This window comes from Eumetopias jubatus, unplaced genomic scaffold, assembly GCF_037043125.1.
Source record: "Eumetopias jubatus isolate StellerSeaLion01/CBP00866 unplaced genomic scaffold, mEumJub1_p1.0 scaffold_7, whole genome shotgun sequence".
Classification (NCBI taxonomy): Eukaryota; Metazoa; Chordata; class Mammalia; order Carnivora; family Otariidae; genus Eumetopias; species Eumetopias jubatus.
The window spans coordinates 134631974-134644201 of NW_028274813.1; the positions used below are offsets into that span (position 1 = coordinate 134631974).

The following is a 12228-nucleotide window of genomic DNA, read 5'->3' on the forward strand; positions in this document are numbered from 1 at the left end:
CAGGATTAAAAGATCAAAGCAAAGTCCGAACCTAAAGGCTGAAATGAATTTCTAACTAGTGGCCAGAAATGCAATCCAACCTTTTTTTTTTGGTGTTTGAGTGGGTGGTGGCAATAAGAGGTCTAACCAGCAGGTTGGTCAGCTAAGTATTATAACAGGTCAAGAGTTTAGAGGTCGATCAACTTGGGTGTGAACCCCAATAAAGGACTGCCACCTCCCTGTCACAGGGATTGCCACGTCCCTGTCACTGCTCCTGCTCTGTGTAGGTGCCTTCACCATTAGGGGACCTCACCTCTTAGAAAACTCCATGGACCACTGGGAAGACAAAGCTCCTTTCGGCTGGGAATATTGGGGGAATATTGGTAGTTTGGATGGCGACTTTTATTCCCAGGTCAAAATAACCTGAGGATGTTGCCTCAATTATTTCTGTAACCAATGCTTAGAACTTTTCTGCCAAGAAATGCCTCAAGTGCTGGGAGAGGCCACCTCAGGGACCATGGCCTCAGCCCATCCTTGCCCACTACTTGTTTCACTGTGCCCACATGTGCTATCGGGATTTGAGCCAACCCGGCCAGGTTTGTGATTGACTATCAACTAGAGATAGCCACATTATTCCCAAGAGCAAGACTGTACTCATGGGATGCACTGGAAAACCTCTTCACAGGTAGGCTAATGCCAACTTGGTCCCTGAAACATGTGTGAGTTGAGTTCTTGCTCAGATCTGGAAAGCTAAGAACACACCTCCGATTTTGACCGTGAAATCTTCGGCCACCATGCAGTTCCGGGCAGCAAGGTCTCTGTGGACAAACTTGTTGGCGTTGAGGTATGCCATGCCATCTGCAATCTCCCCAGCCATCTGGATCATCTTGCTTAGGCTTGGAGGTGCTAGGACTGGATTATTCTGTTGGAGATTAAAAAAAAAAAAAAAAAAAAAACAACTCAGGTGAGAATTGAAGGAGCTTTTCCCACCCTACATTCTTTCAGGGTGTGCAAATCCATCTTTGTTCAATCTGAGCACCACAGGTCATTCTGCTAAGAAGCAGGACTTGCTCAGAAGGAACATATTATTATGGAGACCATAGCATCTGCTTCGTGGTAAAGTCATGCGCTTGCTCACTGACCACATCACACAAAGCTGCAGAGAGAAACACCAATTAGCACAACTTGGGACCAGCATTTTCTATTTTGGGTAGGGCAAAAATTATTTAAAGTGAAACTAACAATTTCTCGTATTATAAATTCTTGGTTACTCAAATTTTTATTAGTTCATATGTTCCTTTTATTTCTATAATCAAAGTACAGGCAAAAGCACGGAGAGAATATTACAAAGGCTATGTGGAAATAAGCAAATGTATCTCCCAAACGGACACTGTATGCTTTATTTCCCACATAAGCATTGTTATAAATTATCTGATCTTTCTCTTTCTCTTCAACTTTCTTCTAAAGTACAAAAATATCAAGATTGATGTTTTCACCCTACAATGTGGCATTCTTTGGATTATTATTTTCCGTGGGCACCAAGGAAAACAGGCACTTGCCATTTAAGTCCAGGTGAAGCTTATTCCAGAGGGGGGTGAATATAAAATGGTGACATGGAACATGGATGAGCATTTCCTTTTTTTTTTTTTTTGCAGAGGAGGGCAACATACTGGCTTTAGAATTAAAGAGCAATGCCTCCAAATAATAATAATTAATCCATTTGGGAAAAAGTTTATATAAAAACACGTGCCCAAATCTAACCTTAAAAAAAAATACAAAGCCAATCAGCTTGCCACAGGTTAGATGCTAACCACCTCTTGCTCGTGCTAGCACAATAGATCATACCTCAGTTTCCCTGACTACAGAGCATCTGTTACAACACTGCAAAGCCAAGTTGCTCTGACAGGTCCCACATGCCACCTTCCCAGCTCAAACCCTGTGGACCACGGGCAGAACATGCCTGGGTGGCATCACCGCTGGGAGGACGAGCTGGGACCATGCATGGAAAGTGCCTGCCAGGGCCTTGACCCTGGACAGGGTCCGTGCTTGGTGGAGATTGGGTTTGTCCAGTGACGTGCTAGTTTCTGTTGCAAGCTACCTTCTAGAAGCAGGGTAACAACCCTCCAGGTACTTCCCGGTTAGTTCCCTATGCTTGACATACATTTACCTTCTGAAGAGACTATTAACACTGTCTCTGGTGATTTAAAATACTTATCACTGAGTTTCCTGGGGAAGTGACATGACGTCCCCAAGGGTAAGCCTGAGCCACCACTTTCTTTTACACAGGAACCTTGTTTAGACAAGCTGTTTCCCCCATAACCCCTGCCCCCCCAGACCCACCGATGCCTTTTAACCTTTTCGGGGCTCTAGATATGCATGGTATGCTAGGAAATCTGTTGGTGAAATGTTAAGTTTATGCTCATGATACTTAAGCTGTGGAGTATTAAGTATATGTGTTTACTAGAAGTGGTCATTCATAACTAATACGAAAAACAGACTCAATGAAAGGAACCTGGTTGTAAATATCGGAGGAGAGGGCTGCCATTTTGTCAGCTCATGGTGCTGCAGTGCCGTTCTTTCAGACATTTCAGAGAGCGGAAATCTTTCATTTGCTCAGAGCTACTGAAGACATGTATACACAAACACCCACATTTAGCAAAGTAAATGAGCAAATCTTCACTTGGGGAGAAGATGCCAAGTAGAATATAATGAATCTGCAGGACAAGCATACATATTTTTATACTTGACATGAGTTCGGAAGAACAAGTTTAAATCTGACAAATCTAAGAGTGAATTTTAGATCTGAAAAGGACTTGGATAATCATCTTGTCCAACCCCCTTATTTTACACGTGAGGAGCCGAGGTGCAGAGGCCCGCAGCGGCTGCCTGAGGACGGCAGACAGCTAAACAGCAGAGCCAGGACTGAGACGTGTCCCAAATGTTTATTCTGTGCCTGAAGTCGGGGACGCAGGGAGTGAGGGTTCCATACTTTTCAGAGGTGCCTTGAATGAATCTGATAAGAAATACACTGCCATGCATCTCTAGCCGCCCATCTGATCAAGTGGTTTTCCTTCACTCTGGCTTGTGAATGACCCAAGTGAGCCAGGAAAAGGCATTAAGATCCAGGGGAGCTGGGGACCCACGGAGGCAGAGCAGAGGGTGGGTGTGTTGTACCCTGCTCGCAGGTGCCCCGGGCCACACTCGGCCTCGTGACCCTCACAGAACCACAAGCATCATCTGCTGTGAATAAAGGAAGCCACATGTGAACAGGTGCTCAGAGCTCAAATTAAGGAACTACTACATAGGGGATAATTAAGTTGGAGATTAAAAGAAAACAAAAGATTAAACTCAAGCAGAGAAAAGCTGTAGAAATTCAAAAAGGGTAGAGAAAGGGAAGGATTCTGGCAGGGGCAAGCAGATACAAAGCCTACTCAACTGGAGCAAAGTCAGGGAGAAAGTAAGGACTTTGAACGCACCGAGGTGGCCCAATGAAAGGCAGATGTTGCTGGGATTATTTGTAAGTGTTTGTCTACTGGTTTATTCTTAGAATTCCTCACTTTCAAGTCATGCTTCCATATGATAAAAAGCTGGCTGTGGGTTCCTGCCACAGAAGGGGAGATGCCATGGTGACTAATGAAAAATTGCACAGGATTTCAGCCGGTTTAGACTTTGAAGCTCATAACACAAATGGATCTTTTTTACTAGACGAAGCAGAGATTGTGCAGCTGAGGCGATTATCAGTCTGCCTCAGAATTGGGCCTGAAATGCGGGTGCAGAGTTTGAGAAACAAGGCTTCCCGGTCTCCAAGGCGCAGGCTGTTGACAGTGTGGGGTGGGGGGAAGGGGCGTGTGGGTAGACAGGGGGCTCATGAGGGAGAGGCTGTCTTGTGCATGGAGCTGGGTGGGAGACCACCCCGGCACAAGAATCGCATCCATCTAACACTGAACTCTGACAAGCATTTATGGAAAGACTGCCTGCCCCAAACACTGACCCTAAACTGGGTGTGGCTGTTCCCTGGGGTGAGAAGCCGAACACGACGGGGTGGGAGGGGAATCCACTCAGGGACCAGAGAGGAGAGAGTCCATGCTAGGAGAGAAGTCAGCGGAGGAGATGGTTCCTCCTGGCCGGGGAGGTGGGGGGTGGGGGGGGGAGGTTCAGGGAGCGCGGGCGGTGGAGGAGGTAACTGGCGGTGGAAAAGGGAATGCAGGAACAGACGCACGGAGGCATTAGGGAGGGGGGTACTTGAGGAATGGCAAGTGCCTCTCACAACAGCTCACAGGGCCCCCTCTAGTCAGGGAAATCTTTCACATAAAGGACCTACAACCAAGCATGCGGCAAGAAACATTCGATGCTGAGAGTAAGTAAATTTAAAGACGCCGTATCTCCTGGGGGAAGGGACGGATAACGTGCAAAGTCGGTTAAAACCAAAACTGACCTCTATTTCTGGCCTCAGAGACCTGAGATAGCTTTTGAGATCCCCCCGTGTCATCAGTTCCATGATGACCAGCGTCGGCTGGCCCTGGGACACGACGCCCAGCAACCGCACCTGGGAGGAATGACAAAGAGAAGGACTCAGAGGGTGAGGGTTACCCGTGACTGTCCCCTCCCACGCTTCTCTAACTGTCTGGTGCTGGGACCTGCAGAGCCCAGATGGGCAGGCCCCAGGGGGCTCCACTGGCCGGGGTCTGCCTCCCATGCACAGATGTCTAAGGGCAACCATGAGGTGATGGGAGCCTCCGGAAGGTGGGAGCCAGGGGGGTGGAGGAAGACACCAAACTCCCCAGGTGAGGCCACAGACACCCTGCGAGGCTCCAGGGAAGGGTTCTCCCTGTGTCAGGTTCTGGCTTCCTGGGGCTGTCTCTTACCACATGGTGACAATTGAACTCCTTCATCACTGACGCCTCATTGAGAAATTCAATCCTTTCACGCATGCTCGCGGCCTCGTTCACTGTTTTAATGGCCACCCTGGTTTCCGGCTCATCTTTAACCACGCCTTTGGCAACTCCTTCGTATACCATCCCAAATGAGCCCTGCCCCAGCTCTCGGCTCATGGTGATCTTCTCTCGAGCAACTTCCCACTCGTCGGGTACGTACACTAGAGAAGAAGAAACCAGAACTGAGCCAGGTAAGGCAAGGGATCCCCTGGGCAGAACGTGCTTTTGGGGGAAAACCAAAGAACACAAGATGCCACTTCCTAAAGCCCACAGAGAACACTGGGAACAATGACGCAGCTTGTCCCCAAATTTCTGTCAGGCAGCAATACGGTCAAATGCTGGTATTTCTCAAAAAAAAAAAAAAAAAAGTAAATAAAATCTTAAAAAAATTCTGGTATTTCAAGTCTTCAAGGATTCTGCGATAATCTGAGGATACTAACAGCAAAGAAGAACCACAAATGAGTCCAATTTGAGATGTGCTAAGTATAGAATTCACAACAGGTTTCAAAGACTTAGGGGTGCCCAGCTGGCTCAGTTGGAGGAGCGTGTGACTCTTGATCTTGGGATTGTGAGTTTGAGCCCCACATTGGGTGGAGAGATGACTTAAATAAATAAAACTTTAAAAAACAAAACCCCCCAAAACCCATAAAGTCTTAGCACAAAAAATCATGTGAATATTTCAATAGTTTTTGTACTGATTACATATTAAAATTGATAATACTTTGCATATGTTGGGTTAAATAAAGCATATCGTTAATACTTATTTCACTTGTTTCTTTTATACATTTTTTTTTTATATGGCCACAAGAAAAACTTGAGGTTACATATGGGACTGGCATTATATTTCCATTGGGAGCACTGTTCTCATCTAGACAAGTGTCTCCAGCCTCATCAAAGACCCCAGGGTGTCTTTGATGGGTGTACAGAAACAACTGAGCTCTGGCCCCGAGGAGCATTCAGTGGTGAGCAGGGTGGAGGGACAGCTGATGAGCAGAGGGGTGTCCCCAGGGCTCTGGCCTGGGCTCTGTGAGCTCAGGGACCTCCCACAACCAGGGTGCGAGGGGCTCGGTGGTGGGACATGCTAAGACAGAGCCCAACTAGGACTTCTCCAGCCCCGGCTTTTGGTCAGTCTGGTTTAAGGAATTAAATAAGTAATTCCAGGCAGGCAGGAAGGAGAAAGAAAGAGGAAGGAGAAAGAAAGAGGGAGAAGGGAAGAAAGAAAGAAAACAAAACAAAACAGAGGATCCGTCCTGCAACCCGAATGGGCAGAATGAAAACTAAATTACATCTCTGAGGAGTGTCCAATATGGCCTATATTAATCAATCTAGAATTTTCTCTCATACACATTTTTGGATTTCACATTACATGTTTTGGAATTTCATAAACGGAAGTCTACCCTCTGCATGGCTTAGGTGCCACACAGCCCCGGAGAAGAGGCTGATGCTTGCTTAGGAGAGTTAAGTATGCAAGACAAGCCTGTAGATAAGACTCCTCATAATACCCCTCAGAAAGTATAAAGAGACACTGCCTCTATCCATTTATCTCTGAAAATCCAGGCTTGCTTTTAATCAGAATTAACTATGTAGCACACCATAAAAAACAGAGTTAAAACCAATCACATTCCTTCCTTGGGAGGTCCCTGAAGTCAATACTTTGAATCCTTTTCTCTAAATTCAATCCAGCAGCTCTGACTTGAACTAGCAGTCCTAAACCCCTCCAGCCAGCCTCAGGTTATGGGCACAACGTTATCAGCACTTCCCTCTAGGGGATTTTCGGCGTACTCTGGAGAATGGTGACATGCAGATTAGCTTTTGGAGAAAGGAGTTTTTAAAGCATTTGCGAACTGCAATGTCATTTTGTTACCCCTTGAGATACTAGCTATAAGGTGCTTGTCAAAAGGCCAAATAAATTAAGTTCAAATGAGGTGATGGTGTTCCTACCTGTTGGCCTGGGTGACAATGAGTTGGGGTTTTGTTTATTTTATTTTTAAAGAAGAATCAAGGCATATTATGAAAGTAGGTCTGGAAAGATACACAATTTGAATTCAATTCACCAGTACTGCCTGATATTATCGTATTAATGCTCTTTCCAAACTTCCTGGATGCTTCGTAGTCAAAACTACAAATGCCCGTCTCCTGCGCTTCATTTCAAAGCAAAGCAAAGTCTCTGGAATAGTCTTATTCCATCTTTACAGAGAGGGAAAGTGGCTTTGCATTTCCCCCATAAATTCCATTGGGTGTGTGATGACTCCTTACCTTACTTTTTTAAAAAAAGCTATCATTTATACAAACAATGCATAAAAATCTTTTTTTTTAATAAGGAAAAAGATCCTCTCCACAAGTAACTACTATTTTAAGTTTGGTTGTGTATCCTTCCAGAATGTTCTCTATGCCTTATATACATACATACATTAATTATAGGAATACAGAGGTGTGTGTGTGTGTGTGTGTGTATGTACATACAAACATATACGTGCCTATTAAAAATAAAACATATATGTGCCTATTAAAAATAAAAATAAAAATAAAGATCTTTAGAGAATCAGGAATAATGTCATTATTCTGCACTTGATTCCTCCTACTCAGGGAAGGCTGCTTTTGATTGGCTTTACGGTAAACAGAACTGAATTAGAAACTATTAAAGAAATCACAGCGAAACTTTACACATTTATATAGTGCTTTTGAGTGTCAAAGTGTTTTACTTAAGTTTTTCATTTGATCAGGATAATCAATCAGAATAATCATGAATCTATCTCCTATCTCCCATACATTTACATCGACTTTCACTTCACCGAAAGCCGAGAAAGAGGCAAACACTTTTTCTAAATGCATCTAACCCGATTTCACGCACTTATTCATTCACTTGACGAACCCAATCCAGATACTCCTGTGGGTCAGCTTCCCCACCCGCCCCAAGGAGCTCACCTCACGGTGATGGCATCACACTGTCCACAAGATGCCAGAGACTGTGTCACCCCGACTTCTCAACTGCCTCACTATGTGACCTGGGCAAGCTTCTCCTCTGCACCTCCCAGCCTCACCTACACACAGGTGGGCCTAAGAAAAGCCACTTTACAGGGATGTAGGGACCTATGGGATGGCATTTATAAAAGCCCCCAGCAAAGAGCCAGGTAATGGTGCTAGGACCAATGCCCCACGCTGACTGACTTTGAAAGCTCTGGATTCAAGCCCACGAGGGAGAAGAGACAGCAAACAAGGAAAAAAAAAGAAAAGAAAAGAAAAAGAAAAAAGAAATATCCATGGAGTACAACCCAACTTCCAAGTCAGACCTTCTCGGGCACTGAACTAAATGGCCCTCATGAGTTACTACCCGAGGGTATGTGAATGGGCCGTGAGGGTATAAATCGTGTGATCCCAGTCAGGAGGGGGTGAACAGAAGAACTCCAAGACAGAAAAACGCAGGGAAGCCATGAGTGATCAAAGACAGTCACAGCGACACCAAACTCAAGCTGAAACAAGTTGAAGAGGACGGTCTGGTCAGCTGCGGCATACCCTCTGACTAGATGTCAACAATTAAAACAGCTTTGGTCATTCTAGCATAAAATTTTAGGCGATTAAGCAAATTGATTACTGCGCTGACCAGTCATCTCTGAAGCCTGTCTTTCTTTGGGGCATTCCGCACAGTCCCAAAATTTTCAACATACTCAGTGAACTGCTGAAAACTTTGGAAAAAAAAAAAAAGTGTTAACTAAGACGTATTTTGAGGCCAAAGTTTCCTCAAAATAATGCAACCCTCTTCCCCCTAAATTAGCCACACTCCCGAAAGCTCCCCGATCTGGGATGTCCCCAGGCAGTGACCCTGGCTTAGCCACTTACCGTCGGCGGCGCTGAAGTACTCTGGGTTCACGGAAGCGTACAGCACTCCATTCCCCAGCCTGCTGTTATTTCTGTCAAAAGGATAAAATTCAGGTTAAAAAAAAAAAACCCATCTCCGCACATGTCACATTTGCGCTATCAGTTTTATTTGTCCTGTTTCATTAAGTGGATATCCAGAGGAAGGGAGCGAGGGGACAGTTCCTGCCTGTCGGCTCTCATCGGGCCCCGAAGCCATCTTGCTAACACGTCCTTGGGCTTCTTCAGGGGCCTCGGATTAAAGCTTTTTATGAAACACTTGTTTCTTTACTTCATCAGAAACTGAAAGGCCTACTGACTGGACAGAAAAGGCTGGGCCCGGTGTTTGGAAAAATCTCTGCACGAGCAGCAGTTATCTGTGAGCGAGGGGATGAACCGTACTGGCCCCAATACACATGTTCTGTTGCTGCTGAATCATTAGAAAATGTTCTCTTTTTCCTGCGAGGAACATTTGATGGGAAAATCAGGTTTCCCAATCCATAAAATACTTCCTCAAAATCCTCACGTTTCCCTGCACTCAGGTTCAAACCACCAGACCAGCACAGCCACACAAGGTGTCTGAACTTTTCACAGTCACTCACCTTTTCCTGTGGAAGACATACAACATTATAACCAGCCCTCCCACTATCAACAGGACAGCAACAGGCAGAGCGATGATCAGATGGATGAAGTTTTCATATGTTACTGCAGAAACAAGGGAAATGATAAAATATCACTAGGTGCGCAAGCTGGTCGTTTTTTTGTTTGCTTTGTTTTGTTTTAGCTGGAGGTATGAAAAAAAAAAATCCCCGAAAATTCCTTTACTGCCCTATCACAAACTAGGAATTCTGAAGGTAAACAGTGTCAGATAGAACAGTAAAAACCTCTGAGTTATTTGGAAACAAACAAAAAAAAGACAAGTGCACACAGAGGAGTGAACTCATTTTTAAAGTACAGTGTACTCTGAAATAACAGTTCAAGTGGTGGGCTCGAGTAAAATAATCTTTGTATGCAATTCAATGACTACTAGTGCATGCATATACACACACACATTTGCAAAATTAAAATGAATGGATTCTCACCTGTAGGGAGCTCAAGCTGTACTGACCCTTGTGTTTAGATCATAAACGTATTATTTAACCTGTTTGGTATGCAACTGGTGTCCTAGTACGCCATACTGACCTTTACCTGTCTTAAGACAGTTCCACAGACAATTTAAAAACACCTAACTGGATGGCACCCCTGGCCAAAGTTGCTCTGATTTCTCCCCAGACATTAGGGTCTGGTTACAAGCCTGACCGCGACATCTGCTCATCACCATCACCAGCACTTAGATGACAGGTGCCAGGCTGGACACCGGGGATGCTGCTGCAGACTCTGCCAGAAACCACAAGTCAGCATGTTCCCAGGTGGCACAACAACTAAAAAGGTGGACCGCCCACACTGCAAGGATGCGGAGAGGAAGGGGGAGGAGAGAATTGAGTCGGGGAAGCTTTGCAAGTGCAGAGGAAATGCTGGAGATGATACTGGCGAGAAGCAGGGCTGGCTCCCAAGGGGCCTGTTCAAGCCAAGCAGTTTGAACCTCATTCTGCAGATGAAAGGGAGCCAGTGTGAGCTCTGGGCCCCGCAGTGGGCCGAGCAGATCTGTGTATGTCGGGATGGCGGTGCCTGAGGTCAGCCTGAATGGAGGAGGCAGGCACGGCCACGTCTTGGAAGGTTCCAGGGGGCGGGAGGGGACCTGGCTGTGTTCTGCATTATCCAGCCCAGACCTCACAAAGAGACCACCGCCTCTTTGCTACGAATGAAGAAGGCTCACAGAGATCAACTGTCCTCCCCAGGGTCACGCAGACAGCAGGGAAGCCATGGTCCTGGGACCTTTCCTGCTCCCACAGCTCAGACCTACCCCCCACGGAAAGTACCCTAGGGGCCATGAGTTAATGGTGGTGGCAGCAGGGGCAGGACTTCAGTGACACAGAAGACGCAGAACCAATGGGGTTGAATGGGAAATGGGTGGCTGGAGAGAGAGAGAGAGAGGAGGATGTAAGGTTCTAGGCTTGCGTGGGGGGCGTGGATCATGGCGCCACTGACTGACCTTGGGAACAAAAGAGATAGGTAGAGACTCTGAGGGCAGAAACCCTGATTTTGGTTCTGGTACTCATGGAAGTGGGAGGCACTCATGGGACACCCAAGTCGAGATGTCTATGCGGAAACGATGCAACTCGCTGGGTACCCAGTGACACCCGGTAGAAGTCACGCATCAGTGATTATTTTGCCCCTAAAAATCATCATCATCATCATTATGACTCTTTACGGATTATTAATGCTATTTTAATTTTTAAAATTAAGGACACTTTCCTCAGATCACTCTCAACATGGATGCATCTCCTGCATTTTTTAATTCTTGAAAACACTCTCACTGCCTTTGGGAAGCCAGCTGAGTTTTAGTTTTTCTTCCCAAGGACTACTACTTACATTCATATCACTTAGCCTACTGGTCAGGTTGTACCATGTTCTGTCTGAGTTTCACAATTCAGTGGGGACACGGAGAAACTGGAACAGAGCCGGAGAGGAGCAAAATGATGAAATGGCTAGAAAATTGGTCTCTGCGACTGGGCAACAAGAAAAGGCCAAGAGACTGGAGATTATTTAGTCTGGAGAAGAAAAGTCTGAAGAGTCATTTAATAGCATTCAAGCGCATGAAGGGTTCCTAGGACAGCGGTTGCCAGAAAGCTTGCAAAGCTTCCGTCTCCTCTGAGGATTAAACAAGAGGAAAAGAGGCTACGCTGTAGCAGGAGACTCTTGTCTGACATAAGGACAAACAGCAAAGCAGGCATGCAGATTCCATTTTCCTGCAGTATGTGCCAACTTCTGCTGGAAAGAGTCCATCCAGAGGGGCTCTCGGGGTTCCCAGCGGCACCCCAGCACTCCCAGGGTTAAAGACGGGGTAGCAATAGCAAATGGGAGCGTGTCCCCTCCGAAGAGGAGCCAAGGCTCCTATTTCAAAGACTGCGGCCTGATGCTACACTTCTAAACCTAGGCTCTGTTCCTACGGGATGGAAGCAGAGAAAAAGAGAACAGCGGAGAAGGGAAAGCCAGCCACAGCTCTGGAGAGGGTTCTAGGCATTACTGTGAAGGTTCTAGCACTGGACTGGGTGGCAGAGGCTCGCTGCCGAGAGCAGGTTAGCGGGCCCCATGGAGAATTCAGACTCTTGTAGCTGATGGAATTCTCTGCCTGAGCGATCTGTTTACCCCTAAAACCTGAACTCAGGCGCAGTTTTAGGCTCATAAAATGTTACCTCAAGGTCTGCAATTCTATGCACGCCACCCTTCTTTTGATATTTGTACTATTAGGATTTTCAAATACCTGTCTTTGACTCTTAGGCGCTAACCAGGTGGACGGCTGGATTGGTTGGATCCTGAATTTAAGAACTCAGACGCCAGCTCAGGGCAGCACAGATGTTGG

At 46.1% G+C, this 12228-nt stretch overlaps 1 protein-coding gene across 1 annotated transcript in view; it reads right to left on the minus strand.

Moving 5' to 3' along the window:
* Nucleotides 1-12228, minus strand: part of IGF1R (insulin like growth factor 1 receptor) — a 289241-nt gene that overhangs the window by 17479 nt on the left and 259534 nt on the right. The window contains exons 14-18 of the mRNA XM_028122787.2: nucleotides 9368-9470; nucleotides 8751-8821; nucleotides 4845-5074; nucleotides 4415-4525; nucleotides 742-901 (exon numbers count right to left, since the gene is read on the minus strand). Of these exons, the coding sequence (XP_027978588.1) occupies nucleotides 742-901; nucleotides 4415-4525; nucleotides 4845-5074; nucleotides 8751-8821; nucleotides 9368-9470 (675 nt within the window). The remainder of the gene's footprint in view (nucleotides 1-741; nucleotides 902-4414; nucleotides 4526-4844; nucleotides 5075-8750; nucleotides 8822-9367; nucleotides 9471-12228) is intronic.